The following is a 25,642-nucleotide window of genomic DNA, read 5'->3' on the forward strand; positions in this document are numbered from 1 at the left end:
ATTATTATTCGATAGTATATATTTCTAAATTATGTATAAATTATAAACCTGAATTTTCATTATTTTAAAATTTTACGTAATTAGTTATTCAATTATTTTTTGTGAAATTATTCCACTTGTTTGTTTTCATTTTTAAATACAGTCTCTGGAACATTTCGCGGAATAAAACAAAATGATATATAAAGCAGTCGGTTTTATTTAAATAAATAAATAACGTTTCGATACAAACTACAAATTAAATTGACATCTTGTAAAACTTGTAATTAAACAAAATACTTATATTTTTTTAAATTTCGTTGCAAAGCAGAAACAACTGAAAATTGTAACAATTTAACTTTGAACATATCCAATCTTTCACAAATAAAAACGTCTAACCACTTTTAGCAGGATGTTACAACAAATTATACTGAAAAAATTACAGTAGACTAATTTTTATTTTCAAATTAGCCTAAAAATAAAGTAAATTAAAAGGACCTTTTGAAAAACTGCATTGTTTATGGGAATTTTACTGTGTTCCTCTAAATTTGTCAATATGTGTAAGTATGTTTAACACGTAAGACATATAAAAACCAATAATAATTACAGAAGAAACGTAAACACTAACTTGTGATTTGTTTGAGGCAGCAGAGCATAACACGTTATGTAGGTTCTAAATGATAGTTTCCCAAAGTGGTCCCTACCCCCTCCATACCCCCCGTTGGCGCTGAAGAGTTCTAGGGGGGTGGTAGGGTTCTCGGAAGTAATTGGGGAAGTTCATGCTGCCCATGGGATGCTACCGCATTTGAAAAAAAAACTGAATTATCTATATATAAACTATACTACATACATTCTTTTTCCTTGTGATTTTTTGTGTTAAGTTAATAATTATAAAAAATACGTGTTTCCAAATATTTTTTATGGTGCCCACGCGTTGAAATTTTTTTTATCTTGCCTAAGTGGGCGGTGAGCCAAAAAGTTTGGGAACCTATTGCCTAACTCATAAATTTTTAACAAATTACTTATTAGGATGATGTTCAAAATATATATAAGCACACAATTAGACTAATCCATTAATTATAAAATGCAAACTATACAGTACTAATGCATAGAACCTCTGAAACGCTGGCTAGAACATAGTACCGTAATTATGATTAAAGATATGTTCCATTTGCCACATATTCACTTAGAACAACCAGTTGAACTTAATTATGTAGAATATAAATCATATATATAAAGAATATTAGCAAGTTCATGCTATTTTTAATTATAATACGCAGCAGAGTGTTACTTACTTAGTGTGTATATAGGTGATTTTAGTCTTCAGACCCACGGTTATAAGATTCCACAGAGCAAAGGCGCTAAATAATCATATTATAATATCAAAGGAAAAGCTATCTGCATTATCCCACAACATCACACGTGCAAATTGACAGAATGAAAAGGAAATGTTTTTATTTCTTGCGTAAAACAATGTACGCTTCACCTACTTACTGTATAATGAATACTTCAAAAGACGTTCGTGATTGTTATTTTTTTGTATACGGAAAGATAAATGCTTTCGTAAGTAACTAAACAACAGAGTTCATAAAAAAACGTACACAGTTTTCGCTTCTTTGTAAGAATGATATGTGCTAAATTTGATTGCGAATAAAACACTGAGTTCCTTTAGTTAAAATGATCATGTGATATATTGTGCCGGTTGTATTTAAACTTTGTGGGGAAAAAAGTGGTCGAAATTTTTTAATTGTATTTGCAACCAATGCCTTAGTATCAACATCGTTCCTATTACGAAAAATTGCGATCTCAGAATCCACAGCCAAATTTTGTATTGACATTTGATTCATTTTAGGAGGTAAATATGGTTTTACGACTTAACCTTCACTGGGTTCGCGGAGTAGCAAATAGATTTACTTACATTTTTTAAATTATTGTATACTTCGATAGATTATCTTTTATTTCCTATGAAGGGGAATACTGTTTTAACTCTAAGATAGTGTACAGGGCGTTTACACGGTTATGGGACACGTAGGGAAAGTACCTACTTTAGATACTGCAGATTTTTTTTTTAAATCTCCATCGTTACAGACTATTCTTAGTTCTACTTACCTATCTATTATTAAGTAACTTAAGTATTAACTTATATATTTTATAATATGTAATTGCACATGCCAACATCTGTTAGTCTGATTGCAGCAAAGGCTGGACTAGAATTCTATCAGTCTTCGTTCAGCTCTGACCCGGGTACATTCCACTAAAGCATGATAGGTGTCTTGTCTGGTGTAACAAATAGTACATTTCGGAGTGTCTACTAAGTACGTTACGAGAACAATTTCGTTATTCAAACTAAGGTCTATGTTGAGGCGTTTAGAGAATTTATTTATCTTATTTCGTTTCTGAAATATAAAATCGAACAACAGTCGATGTGACATCCACAGCGATGAAGAACGAACGAAATGTATTATGTCTTGAGAACAAGTAGTCTTGCACATAGATCTTTGTTCGACGGATAAGTCGATTCTGTATTTTCATGATGCCGGTCGAGAAGGTCAATTACACTCATTCGCTTATAAGTAACATCCTTATAAATAACATTACTTGTAAGTATCCTAATTTAAAGGAATGCCGTTCAATTTCATACAATTTATAAAAAAATTAAATCTTTGTATGCCGCATGACGGATCACTGTGATTCAAAATGCATTCTTGTAATTGCCTTACAGATATAAATTCCCATTCACTGTAGTTTACCGGATAATTTGTAAAATTTTAGAAAAAGTAAAACAGTTCAAATTAACTGTTTGTATTTTCAGTGTCCGTTCTGTATCTATACTTAATATCCCTAATAAAAACGTCTATCGTACATAGGAAACTATTTCCTCTACGTACCGGACTCGAAGCCTCTCCACGCGAAGTTCCACTCCACGTATATACTATATATGTGGAAGTGACTTCATGGTACGTAAATAGGCGGCTGACTGGCACCAAACAAAGGAAGAAAATACACCTGCTTACGATATTTCATATTGTATTATTTCATATTATGCGACAATACACACTAACTCGCCAAATTGAGTTTATGTGCTCAATATTTCATGTGAAACTATACATTTCTACGTGAGTAGAGAGCTATACCTAAGAATTCAAACATGATTTGAATAACACGATGTACATGATATAAGTGTTCATTTTTACCCTCGGATGTTGTACAACAAATATGAGAAAAATGTCGTAATGCGATAGGTCGCCGTGGACTTTCAAGCAGTAAAAAAAACCAATCGCTGTTTACTGGTGTAGATGAAATATCCGCAAAAGTATGTGTATGATGTTATTTCCCTCCTCTGACCTATATTTTGAGTCCATGTCTTGAACAAGGGTTAACAAAGAGTTAAAAAAAACACTAAAAACTTTCCAAAAAATAGGTGATAACTTCGATTTAGGGAACTACGGGCCTAGCTACCTTAATTCCAGTACTGTGTAACATTTTTGAAAAGGTAACATTTAATAATCTATACTCATGTCTAGAAAAAATAATATTTTGGTAGACCAACAGAAAGGTTTTCGTGGGAATAAGTCCATAAATTCAGCTATCTACGAATTTCTCGATAAATTAAACTCTATGATGGATAGAGGTCACTCGTTTTATCATTGTACATGGATCTAACTAAGACAATTGATAAATATATCATTCTTTGTAAAAATCATGGGTATACAAAGCAAAGGCCAGGAACTAATAAAATCCTACCTTAAAAATAGATTTCAGTCAACTTACATATATACCTAAGCAAAGTGCGTCCTGTAATTAAAATTGATAAGTTTTATGCATCAACACCATAAAACAAGTTTTCGGAGCAAGGACAATTTGTTCAAGTGGGGATTTTCGGATGGTTCTAAACTGCACTGTCTGTGCGGTGCGATTCAAATGATGGCCTATCTCATATCGCGTCCAGTGTGCCCTAACACTTGCAAATTTGAGGATTTAATGGCGGCTACTAGTGACGCGGTCGGCGTGGCTGAGTTCTGAGCCACAAATTCAAATTCAAAATCCTTAAGTCTGAGCCACAATAGTATAATGTATGTCATCGATACGACAAGAAGAAGAACAGAACAATAAATAAGATCAACAAAGAGAATGCGGACCATTGTTATCCTTAATACATGTTTATATACATATACACATGTATTAAGGATAACAATATATATATATATATATATATATATATATATGTCATTCCTATGGAATGGCTGAAATATAATAACCTAGTTATACTTATCTGTGTTTCCCGAAAAGTACAATTTGGGGCTATTCAAGGCTAGAGTGAATATGCAATTTTTAGGCAAACGCGTACCATCGTCGGTCACATCGTCGCATATCATCAGGTCAGATTGTGGCCCAACGTGTGTCTATTATTTATAAAAAAAATACATTACGATAAAACAAAATTTATGAACATTAAACAAAGAAATTATAAGAGTAGTCCATGACAGCAAGGATGTCGATGGTGAGGGTTTAGGTTTATATATAGATAATAATCTAAAATAGCAAACAAGGCTATCGAAAATTGTAAACTTAAACGCTATTGTGACGCCTACCATATGTAACAAACACATAGCAACCAACCGAAGAGCGGTTACACACGGTAACTTTTAGCAACGATGTAAATGCGATGCAGTCGCCAATCGTTTACCTATACCATGGACCAATTGGTCCATGCCTATACACACACGCGCGCGATTTTAAGCAGCGATGCAAGCGCGGTTCAATACAAACGCGCGGTTGCATCGACGCAATCGCCTATAAATCGCAAGTGTAGCGATGCAATCGCCATGTGTAACCACTCTTAGGTATGGCATATAATTATGTATTCTGGAGAAATGTACCGAACATTGAGCACAAAATATCCAAAGCTCAAAAGAGATGTACTCGGGTTATAGGCGTCTTGAAAAAACAACTAGTTGTCGACCACATTTAAAAAATTTGAAAATAATGACTATCATCCTTAAAAACATTTGAAATTTTCACTTTTCGTTAAGTGTCATCCTAATTTATTTCCATTCGTTACGTGGGCACGCCGGCCGTTATGATCAACTGAAGGAGCGCCGGCCGTTATGATCAACTGAAAGCTAGACCTAAAACTGCTCCACTTCAAAAGTATAACTATAATGGCTACAAAGATCTACAACAAACTTCCACGTGAAATTACTAACTGCAATAAATGTGCAGTCTTAGAATAATAACGCAGTATACAGCTCGATCTTACATGCACATAGTTTTTAACATATTGATCAAAATATGCAGCATGTATAGTTTCGCTTTTATCTCAAAGTTTAAGGCTCAAAATGTCAAATAATAATTTATTAATAATTTATATTTTAATTCAGTGGCTTACGAAAAAGTTAAGCTATTATGCAAAAGAAAAAATAAAGTAGACAGATTTTTTCATAGCGAACAATCTCAAATGTTTTGCATGGTGTGGGTGTGACACGTGTCACACATTTACAAGATTTGGAACCGTCGGCGCGCGAATCGCAATTAAATTATTTTTTTCTACTCCTATACTTTAATCTGTCAAATTAATTTAAGAGACCATATCACAAAGGAGCTTTTTTTAGTTCTGAATTAAAATTCTATTGTCTATGGTACTTTCTAATGAACTGAAAAATTTCATTACAGTTCTTACGGATCGATGAGTCTCAAAACTACTGCCTCCTGATTGGTAAATTGACCTAAAGGTCTTGCAACCGGGCTATGAGCCTTTGTAAAAAAATGATTGATTAGAATGTAAACCGTTCTTGGCCACTTCTATTCTATCTTTTTGGTTTTTTATTTTGTAGCGTTTGTTTGGTTTTTGTTTGAGTTTGTTGTCATGGATTGTTAACAAAATATACATACAAATATTGGTTGTGTTCCAGTCTTTTATTACTCGTATGCAATCATTACATAATTAGTTCTTAAAATCTCGTATCTATTAATTAGGCCATTCGGCAAATACGAACTCTCATTATGCAACGATTGCATAAAATACTATTTTAAATTTGTAGATTTAAGATTTTTCAGTTATGTGTTTACGACCTAAGTAAATTAATATTGATCACTCACTGGCTGTTCCTCTACAACGTGCTGCAGAAGGTTACGGAAAATTTGTGCGGGTAGGCTGCCCAGTACGTGGAGAGCTGCCAGTGCCCACAAGGGACAGTCCCCATCCGAACAGAACTTGAATTTCTGAAATTACAGTCATTACTAAATTCACTCTGTTATATGACAGGGCCACTATAATATTTAATTATTTTAAACAAGTATTCATAAAATTTATTATTATTTTCAAGTGACGGGACGAACAAGTCGTGCGCATGATGGTAAGCTACACGTCTGTCCATAACAGTTGCAGTGCCACTCAGAGCTTTAAATCGCAAAGATCTGAGAGGCACTGTCACTGCGTCTGTCACCCTGAGACAAAAGTTGACAAATCCCATGTGCCTGTAATTTCACCAACGGTATTAATAAGCATATTTATGGCCATTCATTTTATTCAAATTACGTAAACGTCACAGTTGTAGATGACCAAAAGTAAAGGGGAAAAAAACCACGAGTTAATTGAGAAACTGGCAGAAGTATGAACTTATATACAGTCAAAGACATAAACTACTACCACTAATTACTCCGTGATCACGGGTTGCCCGGCAAGCGGTAGTTGAGAACTTGAAGGACTGACATGTACATGCACGTACATGGCTGTACTAGCACGAAGTCTTTGACCATAACAAAAAACTATAACTAGAGGTAGTAACAGGGCTCGGATAAATATGCAGTATAAACATTGACTTACAATTATATGGACGTCGGGTCCGCGCTAAAAAGTGTCCGCACTTGTAAGGCGCTAAAATCGTATACAGAGCGCGACACTCCGCTTTAGTCTTCTTTTGTTCTACGGACAGCGCGATACTGCGATGACATAACAATTTAAATTTCGAATAGGTTGACTTGGGACATTTTTTTCGTGGTTTTTGTATTAGACCCGTCGTCCATTTATTTGTAAGTCAATGAGTATAAACTAAAAAAATCTTAAAATATGGAGATAAAATTACAACTGTTTTCACATAGACTACGCTTATTATAAAAAAACAACAAATTTGATTCCACATCAATCTAATTTTCGTTACTGTCATTGTTACAACACAATTACATGTTTTTAAATTTTCAAAATAAAAATTCTGTTTTTGGTCGGAAAAACGCTTTGTACCGGCGGAATGACCTTTCGGCATCTCAGAATATGACTGGAGCAAACTTAAATTTGCACAAGTCCGTAAGTGAGTAGGTCGCGTCTAGGCTGTCTTCTAATCATCGAGTATATAACCAGAAACAGATACGAAATAAGGGCCACACATCCCTGACAACTCAGCAGGCAAATGGGCCTTATATTACTTTTAAATATCAACTCTCGTTGGTACTGAACTCACAAATTAGAAAGCGCCAACAATTGACCTGTGTGTACGTCTTCGTATATTCCAAAAATATTCTGTATTTATTGTAATAAAGATAATATCTTTAACTATAGAGGGACTGTTCCATTCGGTGGTGTGGGAAAAACAGCAAAACATCTAATTACCAAACAAACGGAATCACATTTAGTCGGTAATTAAATATTAAATATGTAATTTTTAAATTTAAAATTTTCGTCTATTATAGCAAGCTCAAGTTAAAAGTTTTTTTTTTTTTTTCTTTTTTGGCCTTTCGCGGTCAGCGTTGAAGCCAATGACAAGATAAATTAACTTCATTTAAAAACAGGGAAACCTTTTCGTATGTTAAGGAATTTTGGAAACGGATTTAGGAAAAAAACGGATCGGGAGAGGAATTTCATGTTAGGAAATTTGTAGAACAGACAATAAATAATAATAATAATATTATATTAATGATATAAGAACTGTCTAAATTTTTATATTGTTTTCTACAATAAAGTTACATAAATGCTTATAAATATGTGAATCATTACATGATAACAGTACCGAAATGGACGTAGGAAAGTTAAAAGTTAAAAGTCGATTTCAAGTGAAACAATTGACGACACCCGTCAATTGTTTCGAATTGGGGCTGGCCAATCGGAACGCAGTTGTCACCGTAATGATATGGCAGAATAGTTTTCAAACAAAATAAATGGCATTTCGCCTTTATTTTTGTTTATGTACTCGAGGCTTCTAATCTTCCGCACAGAACAATGTTACTTATTTTTAGTGTATGAAAACCCTTATTTTTTTCAAGCATGTTGCCTAATTAAATTAAATATCACGTAATATTGAAAATACGGATTATTGCAAGTTTCGTGTAGAAATATGGTCTAAACCTGTAAATATAGAAAAATATGGTCTTCCAAAAAGTTTTTTTTTTTATTCTACATATCATTACTTATATAGGAAACGAATTAAAGAACGTTAATTATTGAAATAAAATTATGTAATTACATATTAATCCGGGCCTTAGTAATAGTCGTTTATCAACGATTTTTTAAGATGTATAACGTCCACAAACTTAACAGTGTAGATATCAAGTGCGTAGTAAGTACTTACCATAACTAAACGTTTAGTAGAGACTCAAAAGCTCTGAAACAAATACGACGACACATGGTTATAAAATTATCATAGGAATTAGATGGTTGGTTGCAAATTATTAGTTGTAACATACAGACATGAATGTTGATTGCTATACGGTTCGTGAAGTTTTAGATTTTGTTAACTGACTTGTAACTTGTAAAGTACAATCGTATCATTCGTATGTCAGCAACAGAATTCAAATAACAGGTCAAGCGATTAAGACAGTTAATAATTAGAACTAAGCAAAATATACATTTGGTAGCTAACACTATTCATATTATCCAACGTATTGGACTAAGTGTACTGTCGTTTCTATTGTCGGACGATTACTATGTAGAAACTGCTAAAGCTAAAATACGAAATTTTGACTATAGCTTCCTTTTAGATGTATTGTAGCACCGAATAATAAGAGATATTTCCGCTTCTTGAATTTTTAGTATAGAAATTCTACACTACTGAAATAAGAAACAAGAAAAAATACGTCTTTCATTGTTTTTTTTTTTTGAAAAGCAACTGTTATATAGGGGATGAAATTTTGTATGGGTATACCGTAATTAGAAACGTGAATTTTCACGTTTCATTTCACATTTTCTTTTTTAAGCTCTCTGTTGAAAATAATTACATAACCATTAGAATGTTTTTTTAATTTATGTTAAAGAGGGTAAATAGCAGATGAAAAATTTTGTAGTTCAGTATCTCATAAATAAGTAAGTTTACGTCACACTTAAAAAATTAATAATTAATCATTTAAATTTCTTAATTTTTTACATATTGACAAGAATGTGTAAAAAGACCATGGTCGCAGTTCATAAGTGGATATATCTGAAATAATTCAGACTGATGTTTCGGTCTGGTTGAATGTAGGTACAGTTCTTTAGAAAATGTTCATATGTAATCTAATAAGGTAGAGGGTTCCTCTACCTTATTAGATCATGGCCGCCAGTTGTCAAAATTAAACTGACGTTTTCAATTTCGAAAGTGAAAATTTTGAAAGTGAAAAAAGAAAATAGCGTTTCCTTATTTTTGGCGGTATATTTCAAAAATGTTCTTGATTGGTGTACTATCCATCACCGGTTTTACTACAATATGTTTGAAAGACTTTTTTAAAACGCGAAATATCTACAACTGTCTCTGCTAAGAATGAACTTGTATTCATACCGCGAACTCCACTTATGCCAGGCGATAGCCACTTGATATTAAAAACTTACAGTTCCCCTAAAAGCATGTTTTGTAATATCAATTACTAAATCCCTGGGCTAACGTTAAAAGCAACAGGAATACGGTTACGGGAGAACAATTCTCGAATGGACAGTTTTATGTTGCATGCTCTACAGTCAGCTCTCCTGGGAATCTGACGACGAGGTAGAGTTTCAAATGTTGTTATTAAAGAAAATATTCAGCTGTTTACAATGAATGCATGGTTATTCACAAACATACGCACAAAAACGCGTACTTATTCCACGTTACAGTGTTTTGTAATACCGAATTATGTAACATCTTTTTCTTTCAAATTCGGTGTGACAAATATGTACAGTTTCAGCGGAAACATTATTTGATTATTGAGCAATTTTCGCCCGTATAAGCATAAAAATATTTATAAATTTATAATTTATATTATTTAAAAATATTTATAATAAATTTAGAATTAGTAATGGTCGGAAAAAGGCGTTCCACATATATGTATATATATATATCTATACATGGTGTAAATCTGAGACGGGGCAGCAAGGCCAGCCACCTAAAACGTTGTAGTTACAGGAAAACGGTTCTAGAAGACTATCCATGAATTTTGAAGATATTTTGATTGGCATTCACAGATTTTGAAATAATGGTACAGTTAGCAAGATAAAAGGCAATTTTTACAAAACTTTTTTTATGCCATTCGATCCGGTCTCTGTTAAGAATCAATAGTCTCTATGGGACCAACTGAGGTAAGAGTACTCGAAATGTCAGAAATCACAAAAAACTTTTTACCATACATTTTGTGGGGACATATTCAGTTATTAGTTTCAGTAGGTTAAGGACACTATATAACTTACACATTATTGAATTCTCGTTCTCAAAAAAATTTGAATAAAAAATAATATTATTGAATTGAAGTAATTATGTTTAAACTCGTAACTCTATACTAACGGATATAGATATTTACCTACATACATCTATACACAGATATATGTAATTATAATTTTCTATTAGTATTTCATATTAAATAATTTAAAGAAGGTCGTCAATAATCTCAGTACAGAGTACTAAAAAAGCCGACCTCAAAAGTACGTGGAATTACATATCATTATCAAGTTTTATTGAAATCGGTTACCGAAAAGTGTGCAAACCCAGATTCAGTATATTGAGATAAAAACGCGTTGAATTGGAGAATAGCAAAATAAACCATTAAAATAATTGCTCCTTATAATAAAATTTAGGCGCTATTTATAAAAATGAATCTTCATGCGTGAACAGCCATCCTTAGAGCTCGATGATTTTCTTCAAAATTAAATGGAACCACTATGGAGGTACTGTCTTTCTAACAAAAAAAGAATAATCAAAATCGGTTCACAAATACCGGAGTTATCGCGTAACATACATACAAAAAAACATACAGTCGAATTGAGAACCTCCTTCTTTTTTTGAAATAGGTTAAAAATATCATTGAAGTATTCTGTAACACTGTCGTAACTCTTATCAATTAAAAAAGTTATACGTTGTCTTTGAAAAGCTTTGGAATCCTGAGTACATTTTATGCTGCTCGGGCATCGATTATGCACTCGGCGTGTTCGGGAGATCGTTATTATTTTTATTAACATTGGGTGGGAACCCGACGAATATAATTCTATTTTTGAGAAAGGTTTTACTGTTTTTAGCGACGAATTTACAAGCTTCAAATATGTATCTGCAAGTTATCGTTAGTATGTTAAATTTGCGAAAATAGTTTTTAAAAGATGTGATTTGGTCTATGTTTGCTAAAATTCTTATGCGTTTCTTTTGGAGAACAAAAACTTCCTGAACGACTGTGCAGTTTCCCCAAAGGATGATCCCGTAGGAGAGACTAGAGTGCGCATAAGCGTAGTAAGCTGCTAGTGCAGTTTTGTTATTCGGGGCTCGTTTCAATTTACTAAGGGCATATAAAAGATGATAATCTACATTGACAGTTTTAAAATGCGGTTCCCAAGTTATATGCTTATCGATCTCTATACCCCGCATGGTGGCCGAGTCTACAGTTTCAGTTTTTGTTAAATTGTATGAGAAATTTATGTCTAGTGGTGCTTTTTGGTAAGGTTTAAATTGGAGTAATTTTGTCTTTATAAGGTTTAACAGCAACTCGTTTATGTCCAGCCATTTTGTAGTATTATCCAATGCGAGGTTTAGGTCTCTTTGTAACGCGTGGGTGCCTTTACAAGTCAATACTATGGAAACATCGTCGGCAAACGGGACATAGAAATAACCCACATATGGTGGAAGGTCATTCATATAGACCAGGAAGAGAATAGAGCCCAACATACTTCCTTGATGTGGGCCTATTCGTCACTTGGAGCGTAGGCTTGTCACATTATTATTTTAGTTGTATCTACTACACATAATATGAAAGAAATAAGATTTATACAGTGTTCTCGTGCTGTAATGAAATCATCAATACAAACAAAGCTTTTGTTAAATGCAGTGCGTATTATATATTTTTATACCAGCATCGCGGATTGGTATCTCAATTATGGTACTATGACTACGAAATACATACATACATATATTTAGCCTGACTATGAAATAAAAATTAAATACTGAACAATTCTGAATTTGACGCGCTTTTGCTCAGTCGACCTATAAATAAACACATCTACCACTTGTTGTCATTTTTAAACATCAAGTCACCGCTTCATTTCTATTGAAGTGTGTGGACCCGCGCTATGCAATGCGAGTGTCGCGCGAGATTATGCGAATATATACAAATCTATGCGTATGTAGCAGGGTTGTTCTGAATATCAGCATTCGCATCCGTTGATGCGGATAATCTGCATAAATTTAAATATCCGCATCAGCGTCCGCATTCATCGATGCTGATATTCATTGCGGATTTTCGAGTTATGACATAACTATAAAAGCACGCTAGAATAATTTACGAACCTTCCAGAAACAGACTATAAGCCAAAGGAGCAGCTCAGCTGTTGTTTTTAAAACATAACTCTGATAAAATTCCACAACGATTAAGCTAAGCAGATTGATTGTATTCATGCAGATTGATTCTTTTGTTAATAAATGCCACAAAATAATTCAAATAATAATTTTTTACAAAAATAAAAACCCTGCATTGGAAAGAACCTGGTATGTAGTTTGTATGGAATGGACGAATTAAATATTCTTTATTGCACATTAAAAATTATAATGACAACATAGAACATTAATATAAGTATCACGGAGTAGACTAATGTACAACTTTGCCTTATTGCTAAGTAGCAATTTCTTCCCGCCAACCTCAGGATAGAAAACAGTTGGAAAAAGGCAGTGTAAGAATATCTTGTAATGAAAGTGTTTTAAATAATATGTACACTGCACTTCAATAAACTATATATAAAAATAAATACATAACTGACAAGTAAATACAGTTATAATATACTTAATATGGAGTTACACTATTTTGTCTTACTAAAAATTCTAAGAAAAATGTTTCCACATACTAAACGAACCTGCATCTGCTGTACGTTTTGTATGAGAAGTAATACAAGCAGTGTGATTTTCTAAAAGCTGTATATTAATGTATGAAATGCTGTACAAAGAGGTTTCGAGTTAAAAGTAATAATCTTGCATAAATTATATTGCCAACTGACCAAGTTTACTTAATAATTTCAGAACTCGATGAAGTTTTGACGGGAAGGGCAGGTGTTTTCTATCTACATCTGCACCTCTGTTTTCGTTTAATCAATGTAACGAGTGCCTTATTCCAGCGCCACCATCATCGAGTAGGTATTAAAATTTAAGTGGTGATGTAAAAAGACATTGTTTCGTCGCTTCTTGTCACAAAAATTTTGTTAAAGTTTCAAGTATTACTACTACTATCTATCCATGCTGGAACAATTTTGTTTTTTTATTTCCTCATCACCGTTTATCAATCCTACAGCATCAAAGTTAGGCTTAGTCGCAAAATTCTAGAATTAGTCGCTTCTAAGTTTAAAAAATATCGGAAAACCAAATTATCTCTTACATTGTCAAGCCATTCCTATACCTCTAAATGCTGGAATTACCAACCCTCACCTGCCGATGAAGACGGCTGAGTCTTTTTACACCTTGAAACGAAAGTGCAAGGAATGACTTCTCCTGCAACAGAAATCATCACGTAGCTGGTTGGTGTGGAATAGTAAGTTGAGAGAACATAAGCTGAGGCTGAAAAAACAGTACTATGCTGAGGCTGTGTTCTTTTCATCAACTTAGTAATAGAAATCAGAGTTACGTGTATTATGTGTATACATATATACGCTCGACCAGTTATAACGTAGACGTGGAATACAGTCGCGTCCGTGTATTGTTCGCAACCACCGAAATCCTGCACGTATACGAACTAGAGCCAACTTAATTGCGAATGTTTACCTTACTACTCCAAGTTTAATAATATAGTCCAAAAGTCGATTATGGTGATTCTGGAATAAGGCACTTCAATTGAAGCACTCAATTGCCTCAGGTGTTTGCAATCCTTTATAATTGAGTTAAGGCAGCAAAATAGAAACCAGTTATAGCTAGCGCGTAGAAGTTGTGGTACTAGTAAAGTAATGATTAATGATGGTACTTAAATTTTCTTGAGATTCAGTCAGATTGAGATCGATTGTAAATCGGAGCTTGTCATCGGACCTACTTACTGTGAGTATCTGCCCGCTACTCCCAGACTTGAACCACCTGACGAAACATTTACTTAGGCGCCGAAAGACCTTTTCTTGGAAAACCCTTTGTACTTCGGAAAATTATTTAAGGACTCAAAAATGTAACGCTAGTGTGTATTTTGTATTTTATTTTAATTTTTATTGCATTGACATACTTTTGTACTTTTTCCTCCTATTTCATCGGGTTACGTATTTGTTATCTACTTATGACGATCCTTGATGAATAATTTTTTTTATAACATCAAGTGATGGGTCACGTCGCGCGCCTGATGGTAAGCTACACGCCTGTCCATAACAGTTGCAGTGCCACTCAGGTCTTTATATCGCAAAGAACTGAGGGGCGCTGCTACAGCGCCCGTCACCCTGAGACTAAAACTGAGACTAAGTTGACAAGTCCCATGTGCCTGTAATTTCACCAGCACCCTTACCCTTCAAAATCAGAACACTCTAAGGCTGACATTACTGCTTGGCGGCAGAAATAGATGGACGAACTTTTTCACAAGGAGCTCTACAGCTACTAAAATTTGATTTAATGATATTTGATATGTAATTTAATGACATGTCGAACGAGTCGTGGGCGAAAGCCACCACAGATTGTTCCCCAAGACAGAAAGCGACGAGAGACGAGCTAGACAGGCACTTAAAAGATTGACCTCAGTGACGCATAACCAAAGATATAGGAAAAAAGCGGACAACAGAAAGGTGTGGAGAGAGGGGAGAGATGCCTTTGCCCAGAAGTGGGATAGTACAGGCTTTTAAAAACAAAAAAAACGTCAATAATATTATTATTAATAAAATGTTAATTTAATAGTTATTGGGTATTTTTCATTGTATAATTTTCATTTTTGTTTACCGATCTCAATTATAATGTCTTATACTTTGACATGTAGTACAACTTATATCGCAATCGCTATCCCGAAAAAAGATCTTGTTCGAGGTTGATCATTCGCGATAATCGCAATACATGTTTGTGTACTTGCATGTACCTATAAGCATCGTAATATTAATAATTTAGCTATTCTCGTAGTTTTCACCTATCAAACTATAAAATATGTTTATTTTTTCCTCAAAATCTGTAAATGATTGGAAACTCATTACACGTTCATGTATCGGAGTGAATTTAAATCCTTCAAATTTTATTATTAATAATCTTTTAGGCCATGTGGGAGGCGAGAGTGTAAAATAGATAATAAGAATAATAATAGTTAACTCATATAGTACCACGGCTCAGGGCTCCCCTCTCTATGAGAAGGCTTGGGCTGTCGTTAGTAGATCCCATGCGGGCCCCATGCGGATTGGAAACTTCACACACATCATTAAATAACTTTGCAGGTGTGTGTAGGTTTCCCCGCGATGTTTTCCTTCACCGAAAACCTCATGCTAAATTTCTAATTAAATGTCACACATTAATTCCAAAAAAGTCAGAGGTGCAAGCCCGGATACGAACCCACGAACCTCTGCTTGAGAAGTGGTAGTTAAAAAAAAGGTCAAACAAGTAGGCTACCACGACTGTTACTATAATAGGTACTAAATAAGTGACAAACATACTCATTGTTTGTACACAAGACAACACAACGTCCAAAATGTCAACTGCGTTCCAACTTTGAAGAGTAAGGAAATTAAAGGCCCATGGAACTTATCAACTTATGTCTAACGGTGATGGGCGCAGTTGCAGTGTCTTACGGGTACAGCACCTTTTATGGCCAGGCGTGTTGCTTACCACCAGGCGTATGTCCTGTCCGTCCCGCTACCTAGTATCATAAAAAAATAAATCTTTTGTGATTTTTGAATAAAAGCGACAAACATTGGAGGTAATGCACTGATGTGGAAGATTCCAAATAAGCAGGTATGCGTACACGCATTTTTTGAGCTAAACCGACAAAACGAAATGTCAATCGAAATAATTACACTACACAAAGCTGTCATTAAAATTAAAATAAACTTTTACTCCAACGAACTGTATGTCATGAAAACAAAATGTAAAATGTCCACTACCTACAATACAACGTCACAAGCAGGTAACTACTTATTTGGTTTTAAAATGTCAAACTTAAAAGAACTATTATAATTATTGATTGGCATCCTAATTTTAATTGGAATTTTTGATGCGAGAAGAGCAAAAGACAGGGGCGCACTAAGAAAAATAGCTTAGTTGCCAAAATTCGACAATACGACGTTGCTAATTTAGAATTTGATTAAATTTCCGGGAAATAGTTAATATGTTATTAATTTTGGAATTATGTCCGTTCGATAATGATGACGTGACGCACTAAACTTTAAATTTAGTAGGGTAAACTTTGTACGTCGTTATAGTTTTCTAAAGCCGAACTTCAATTTATTCATCCTAGCTTCAGTATCATTCAAGTTTAATAGTAACAGGCGAATATTAAATATTATTGAAAAGCTTTAAATGTCACTTCACACATTATCTTTATACTTACGTATATAATTAAGGTAAATTTTTTATTGAATAGTTTACGATGTTGTGATGTAGACATGTACAGAGTCAAGAGCACGTGAAGCTTGACACTTAACACTTAAAGCCAACTCTATGCCGGTTACGATCAGAATGGTCCAAAATACAATGTATGAAGCTTGACGTGCTGTATGTACATCTTTTCGAGAAAAATACTCGATAATTCAAATATATACACAGCGACGTAACTTAAACAAAACTTAACTTTATATTTAAAGAATTAATGTAAACTTTCGAATACAGTTGCGAACTTATGAGGAGAAAATTATAAATACGATATTAGCATGAAATAAGCTAACAAAACAATAATTTCCCGTAATAATCGAATAGGTGGAGCTTTCAAATTAACTAATCAGTGAAGGCATATTTTTCAGGATTTTTCAAACATTTATCATAAATTAATACAAGTTGTATTTGTAATGTAACTTGATAGCATGAATTGGGGATAAAAAACCCAACTTCTAATGTAATCTCTTGAGTTCTTTTCTATGTAACTTGCTGCTAACAAAAGAATTTAATTTTAATAAAAATTTTCCTAGACTATCTACTTACAAAGAAAAAATAATTGAGTGCAATCGTATTAGAAAAGATCCTATGTGAATATGCTCCCGCACACTTTACTTCTACGGTATGTGTAACTGTGTCCCGTGTAATGCGAGTGCGCTCTATGCTTTCTATTAAGTCTCCTGCTTTTCGTATCGATAGCATAGACTTGCAGCCCAGAACTAAGGAACGTGTTCGGCCATCGTGGTTAAAGGATTTGCCAATCGGCGTAAGGTTCTCGCTGATTGCCCAAGTTACGCCAAACGTACTTAGAATATGAATAGCATGTCTTATGGGAATAGGGCTGCCATCCGTCCGGGTTTCCCCGGATTTGTCCTAGTTTGGAGGCCGTCCGGGGGCCGTCCCGGGGGGTTTCAAAGAGTGTCCGGGGAAAACCCAGACACTTTTCATGGGAGGAAACACCTCATTGTATTTACAGGTATTATTGTGCACAAGTAAGTGAAAACCGTATAAATAATACATAATAAGTACTATTTTTTATGACTTAGAGTCTAGATAATTAGAAGTTAAAAAGTATTACTAAGCTAAGGAATACGAAGACTGATTTACTTTCTTGCGAATTTAATTAAAACATATCATTCACAAATTGCCTGATTAGATCTCATAATAATTGTTAATAAAAAATATTTATGATTAAGAAACATAAGAATTTGTTATGTTTCTTTGTTGCATTTTGCTTTAGATTTTATGCATAAGTGCAATTTTTTTGTGACTAGAGTCTAGATAATTAGAAGTAGAAAACTATCCCTAAGCTAAGGAATCTGAAGACTGATTTACTTACTTGCGAATTTAATTAAAACATATCGTTTACCAATTGCCTGATTAGATCTCATAAAGTTAATTGTTATTAAAAATATTTGTTATTGAGAAACAACAATTTGTCATGTTTGTTTAGATTTCATAATGTGATAATATTTGTTTGCGAGTTGTTTTAGATTTTATGCTTGAATGTTGATTTTTATGCTCTTTTTCTGGTCAATTTAATAAAAGTTAGTAGTATAATCTGATAAATCTGATTGCTAGAATAATTGGAAAAATATAACCTTATAAGCGGGTATAAGAAAGAGACAAGATGTATTTTTTTTAAGAAAAAGTTTTGTTTAATTGTTTTTATTAAGTTCAAATCACGTATTCTGTGAAACGAAATAAATAAATGCATGAAAAATAGAAACATTTTGTTTAATTAATTGTTTTTTTTTAGTGCAAATCACGTATTCTGTGATTTCTGTGAAACTAAATAAATAAATGCATGAAAAATAGAAACATTTTGTTTCATTACCTATATATTTTCATCTCGTCCGGGGAAAAAATGCGATATACGCCAAATGTCCAGGTTTTTTTAAATATTTGTCCGGGTTTGGCAAATATTGAGATGGCAGCCCTATATGGAAAGGTTCCTATCGTGCATCGCTTTATTCCATTCAATAAGATTCGTAAGTCAATCAAACCGTACCCAGTAAGCGACCATAAATAAAATTCCATATCGCTTCATATTTACATTCAGCAAATTTAACGCTGTACATATTATAGGAATAAAAATATACTTAAAGTTGGCCTAAGGAGTTCTATTTGGCCACGCTAATTGGAAATATCCAATTAGCGTGGCCAAATAGAACTTTCAAATTCATAGCAATCATTCAAGACATTTTTGCGTACTTAATATCACTCATTGTTATCAACAATAGGGGAACGTGGGGTATTGGGAGTCCGCGGGTAATGAGAGAGGTGTTAAACTGGAATTTTCCAATGTTCGTATTTGTGCAAACGGCGCTCCTTTGTCTTCGTTAACTTTCGACAAAGTTCGCCACTCGCGGACGCTCCCGCAGAGCTCCGCGTTTAGTCGTACGAGACGTATGTTTTTCGCTTATAAAAATTGCCAAATTTCATCATCCCAGGTAAGCATTAAAATGCATAGATACTACATTGTATTTACACCGGCTATGTCACCATATCTATCAAATTTTAGGTGTTACGCTTGAAATTACAATAAAAATAGAAATGTTTTTACTGTTTTATTTTTGTTTTTCAATTCGATGTTACGCGGGTAATGAGAACTACATATTTGGCTCTCCGTATCCTATTGCAATATCTACTGGATATTCCAAATACCTTTAACACTTTCTTGTTTATTTTCATTACTTTTTAGTTATATATTTGATTACTTTAATTTACATATTTTTTTCAGACTGATTATAATTATAATAGCTCCCATTTCCCGAACTATGGGGTAATGAGAGCGAATGATATGTTTTAGTTTTTTTCTTTTTAATCAAGTATTATACTTTAATTTCATATTTTTTCTGTCATTATCTACCAGACAATGCCAGAAAAAATATAATATCCAGATACACGAAGCGTAAGTAATAAAAATGTAAATTGCATAAATTATGAGTTTAATTATCAATTTTCCTTAGTAGGCTCCCATTCCCCCACGCTCCCCTGGATATTGTTAATTAATTCTCAGTAATATAACAGACATTACAAATTCTGTGTAACGTATTAACGTGAGCTACGAGGATCATATTACACAAGTAACTAAATTATGTACGGACAACGGCACTTCTTTCTGTACACTTAAGATTCATATCTAAATTACGATGCGGCGACCAGTGTAAAGCCCAAGGAGCTGTTGAATGTAGCAATGCGTTGCAGCATTGAGAATTTTAGAGGTACCGAGTTTTATTACGATCCTGGAGGGATTGGCAATTCCGTACGATTGTCAACAATCAAAGAAAATTACTTTCTAAGGCTAGGGACAAGAAGAGCTGAAAATACAAAGTTCGATTTTTTTACTGAAGCTGATCCGAGTAAAATAGCCCGCGCGTACTTCAAATGCTTTTGTAACTGAAAGGTAAGAAAATATTTTAAAATGGATCGATGTTCATTTTTATGTCAAATTAATTAATAAATAAAATACTTTCCGGTTTAAAGTAATTTCTCAATTCCAATAGCGAGCCTGTGTGTTGTGTACCTATGTTACTATGTGTGTGTGTGTGTGTGTGTGTGTGTGTGCGTGCGTGCGTGCGCGCGTGCGTGCGTGCGTGCGTGCGTGCGTGCGTGTGTGTGTGCGTGCGTGCGTGTGTGCGTGCGTGCGTGTGTGTGCGTGTGTGTGTGTGTGTGTGTGTGTGTGTGTGTGTGTTGGCGTGCGTGCGTGCGTGCGTGTGTGTATATGAGTGTGCGTGTGCGTGTGAGTATGCGCGTGCGTGTGAGTGAGCTTGTGTGTTGTGTACAAATTTACTAAATGGGTCGTTTCGCGTTATACGTCCACAATATCTAAAAACTTTGACAAAAATATCTAACGTCAATACAGGCCCACACTTTTTGATAATTTGTTTTTTGAAATTCAGATTACCCTTTCAACCAATAAGGAAACAAGTACCTTTGCTTTTAAATATTGTACTAGGTACAAATCATTATAGACTCGACCAAATGAATTCGTTTGTAGTTGTTATATAATATATAATATAAAGTTGATATATAATGGAAAAAATAATACACCATTTGGTGTCTAACGAAGGAGTGTATATGAAGCCACCTTGATAAGTGTTTCTGTGTATTTTTAAAAAATGGAGCGTAAAGAGAAAAGCCCCTTAGAGTGGCAAGGAAATAATAATTTGAAAACAACAAACTAATGAAAGATAAATAAGTGGACAAGAAAGACGTTTCGTTCTACGCTGCGGTGCAAATGTCCTATTGCAATTCAACAGTTGGTGGGAACAGAGCGTCAGCAACAATGTAAGCTATTTTTACAGATAAGACAAGTTCTCTATTGCGCCCGAGGTAAATATAGATGTTAATGCCTACGAAAGTAAATTTTAACTATTATTACAAATACTATATTATAAATGTGATGTTTTCTCTAAATTTTGTAAATGAAATAGTTTTGCAACATATATAGTTGCTGTCCTGGATACAATAATTATTAAATTAATATTGCTTAAGTCCACCTAATAGAGGAATTATCCATTCGTTTTTAAGGGTAAGAATGTGTGCACACCTATTATGATATGTATATCCTCAAATACATAAAGACGGACTCTGTTCGTGACAGAGTTTTCGTTTAATAAAAATATATTAACGTGTATAAAGAGCATCCGTGCTAGGTCCTACCTTGCCGCCCAAGGCATAAAGTAACCATATTATATAAGGTTAATCTTAAGTATACTTTTTGCTATTTATTATCAGTAAAAATAGTGCCTCTATTGCAGTCAAAATTACTAAATTCATATTTTATACATGTAGAATTTACAATCCCGCTGCATTTCTATGTCCCGGAAAAAATTTAAACATATTGCGGTCTCGAAAATCTCGGGGAGAACTAGACTTACGAGATTATTTCAGAAGTAGGTTTCCATCAATTAAGCAATTAAGGAAGTCAATTCAGCAGTCAAAACAATATATTTTAATCAAGTTATTTATGAATTCTAATCATAAAATCAGAAATAATTTCGATTTCTTTTTTCATTCTTATAGTGGGTACGGAAGATACATACTGTTTAATATAATTTCTGATAGATAGGACCAATAATTTTACAGCTCCACCCTACACAATGTAACTGGAATAAAGAATTAATGTTGGTTTGGTAAAATATTTAATACTATTTAATTAAGTGACTCAAGTCACATAAATCGTTATTCCCGAAACTGAAAACATCTGGTCTCCACTTTCGAAAATGCTCAAAGATTCTCTAGAGGAAAACGTTAATTACAGGTTGTAGCGAGTACTTATTTGCATATTAGCTGGTATCCGTAACTTTGTCTGCGGAGAATAAGTACTTCGAATTCGAGTAGCCTTGTATACTATACTAATTTTCATAGTTTTATTGGTTCCCCATAGAAACTTCATCCGCTATTTCAAACACTTTAAGATTCATTTTTGTGACAAAAAGTAGTGTACATCCTTCTCCTCGGTCCCAGATCAAAATTCATCAAAATTTGTCTAGCTGTTTAGGCGTGAAAACGTAACAAACAAAGTTACATTCCCATTTATAATATTAGTTTCGATAATAAGCACAAGCTTCTATTAAAAACAACACGACGTTTGCCTCCCAATGCTCTGTAGTTAATAGTTTACACTTTTACGTTTAGTTTAGTTTTGTAAATAAAATTCCTAACAGTTTTCTTAACGCGAATTCAAAATCGGTAGAAATATAATCGGTATAAATGGAACCACTAAATCGAGTGAAGTGAATTATGACGGAACTTTGTTTGCACATGTTTGCACATTTTACCACATTACAACTTTAAAATTAGAATTTTGTTTCTGTCTTATGTATTGTTGGGTTTAACAAAAGCAAATCAAATGAGTAGCCTCGCTCTGAAAAACATTTTGATAACTTTAACGTAGTTTCTAGTCGAATTTGTTATCATTATAACAATATGCTTTGCCTATTTTTTTAAATCAACTCAATTAATAAATTTTATATTAATTAAAAACTACACAGGGTGATGCATGAAGTTTTATGTTTTAATATATATAAGTTCTATGTTTTAATGCCTATTTATTAGATGAACACCTTTATTTTTATAATTATATGTAAAATAAATATTTTCGTAAATGTGAGCACCCGCAACAATTGTGGTTGCCGACGCTACAAATGGACGTTGGCGTAGACAATCCTCGCTATATAAGCAGAGCCAACAGGGCGGACCCATCATACCAGTTCCCACTGTCTACGGGTTCACCCGCCAGATGATAACCATCTTATGTAATATATATAACACAGTATATATTTAGCTTTCACAGTAGAATTGAAATTGCGAAGTGATAAATATTTATTTCGGTTATGTTGTAATTTCTTCATCCCAGGTAAGTTTTCCCAGTTATGTCACACAACTTGTTTTTTTTTTAAATATTCACAATTATGAGGTTTTAGAATAAAAGCTGAGCGAATATTACAAATTATATTAATAATAAGGAGAGCGTGTTACGAATATCACTATCCTGTGAAAAATGTGGCAATATAATGCATCGATAATTTATGTACCAGGTGTAATTTTTATTAATTAATTTAATAATTAATTTTCTTGTATGTATTCATAATTCATCATCGGGTATAATTGTAACAAATTATATAGATATAAACTATGACGCTTTGTCAACTCAGGTTAACATAAGTTTGGTAGCGCTTCCAAGATAAAATACAAGAATTTGTACAATAATTGCGATGTGGAACAGAATTCTGTTCAGGTTTGGTAAACAGGCGATGTGATAACTGTACAACATCCTGTTAGTTGCTTCCATTCAGTGCTAGTTAGCTTCAACATACTACTGTCAACACTATAGCAAAGTACTCAATGTAAATTTTCTAGAAAATATTTTTTATTACTTTCATGGTGCGTTTCTATTGATACATAACCAAATTCATAAATAGGTGGTGGCTAATCCCTGGTCTAGATTTCCTCGGAACATTAAACCAATATTAAATTAATTAATATTAAACCAACTCTCACTTTTGTCTACTAAGTAATTTTCAACCTTCCTCCCGAAACATGTCGATTTATTTTCACTTATTTATTAGCAACAGGTTCATTTCTAATAGGAGCAAAAACAAAGTTTAGGAGCAGTGGCGCTCCTTGTGAAAGAGTTCGTCCACCGAAGTACTGCCACCTTACCTATTACTGCTTAGTAATGTGAACGTTACTGCGTTCCGGTTTAGAAGGGTAAGGTTGCTGGTGAAATTACAGGCACATTGGACTTGTTAACTTACACCTCACCTTAGGGTGTCGGGCGCAGTGGCAGTGCCCCGCGGATCTTAATGATTTAAAGCTCCGAGTGGCACTAGAACTGTTAGGGACAGGCGTATGTATCGCTTACCACCCGGCACACAACTTGTTCGGCCAATCACTTAGTAATATAAAAAAATAAATAAATGATCTTAGGATCTATTTGTAGAATTTTACTACAATACGTCGTCTAATTTTCAATAACACTAAAGAAAGTTTTTTAAAGAAATTGTTCTTAAATTTATTTCACGCAAATTGTATTAATAATTATTATTAAAAGTAAACAAAATATTTCTCTAGTAGATACCACGCCAACAGCAGGACTCAATTAGCGTGGTCATCAAGAAAAAGTTCAGATGTTAAAATCGTGTAAGGAAGCTTTGGATCCTTGAATTATGGGGAATTCCGTTTGAAGAAGCGCACACTGCTTGTAGAAAGAAATGTGAAGATTTTTGCGAGAAGCTTTTTAAGGTGCCAAAGTCAAAAAGGAAAACCTATGGCCCGACAGTGCTCCCGCACTGTCGTTTTCTATTTAACTTATATTGTAATAACATACATACATCAATGAAATACTTTTCGAAAAAAAAAAAAATGTGGAGCCTTCCCGCTCGATAAACGAATTTGCCTTACACCCTGCTACATGTAAGGAATTGTTGAATAATAACTTTAAAAAGTAGTTAATAAAATTATGACATCCAGTAGAACACCTCGAGATTGAAGCGTCTCATGTAACCACATGTCATGTTCATTCCCTTTTAAAGACATTGCCAGTAATCTCCCTTAATTTTTGAAACGAAGGTGCAATAAAATAAATAACCTGGAATGTTCCTTTTGGCGTCGGTTCAGCGAAAATTATAACGGAATTCGTATCATAAATCCTCAGACGTACAAGTATTTCCAATTCCGACAAGGAAGACAACGGAACTCTACCTATCACATCTGGTACAATACAATGCAATCCAAAGTATTGGAAGTTCCACGATTGATATTTGTTTTATGAACAGAGTTGAAATGGTGGCTGCATTATGATTGCTCTCAAGATACATACCAACAAATAAAGATGAAAAAATTACCTTTCTGTGATAAACATTATATCTACTCCTCATTAGAGTAATTGTGTGGTCATTGACGATTTTCACCATGTGTAAAAATATCAAGAAGCGGGTTGAGCAGAGTCGCTAGCATACGATTGAGTGGGTAGTGTGCCAATACACAACTACATAACAATTAATAACGCACACACACTCAACATCCCCGCACTAGGGAAACCCTATGTTGCAGGTGCCATGGACACACACATAGACAACCACAAATTACACCCAAACACACGAGAGAAATAAATGTAGGCCATAAAAGTATTTCTCCCGGCCCGGGAGTCGAACATGGGACCTCTGCGTGGCAGTCCGGCACTGTGGCACTAGTTGTCAAAAGTCCGTCGCTAATTGCTCTTGCGT

The 25,642-nt window shown here is 34.0% G+C and overlaps 1 protein-coding gene across 1 annotated transcript in view; it reads right to left on the minus strand.

Moving 5' to 3' along the window:
- The window catches only part of LOC113239430 (COMM domain-containing protein 4), a 47,903-nt gene that overhangs the window by 12,380 nt on the left and 9,881 nt on the right, over positions 1–25,642 (minus strand). The window contains exons 2-3 of the mRNA XM_026476437.1: positions 8,538–8,570; positions 6,076–6,198 (exon numbers count right to left, since the gene is read on the minus strand). Of these exons, the coding sequence (XP_026332222.1) occupies positions 6,076–6,198; positions 8,538–8,540 (126 nt within the window). The 5' untranslated portion in view covers positions 8,541–8,570. The remainder of the gene's footprint in view (positions 1–6,075; positions 6,199–8,537; positions 8,571–25,642) is intronic.

Source organism: Hyposmocoma kahamanoa, unplaced genomic scaffold, assembly GCF_003589595.1.
Source record: "Hyposmocoma kahamanoa isolate Upper Pololo Valley unplaced genomic scaffold, ASM358959v1 99879, whole genome shotgun sequence".
Taxonomy (NCBI): domain Eukaryota; kingdom Metazoa; phylum Arthropoda; class Insecta; order Lepidoptera; family Cosmopterigidae; genus Hyposmocoma; species Hyposmocoma kahamanoa.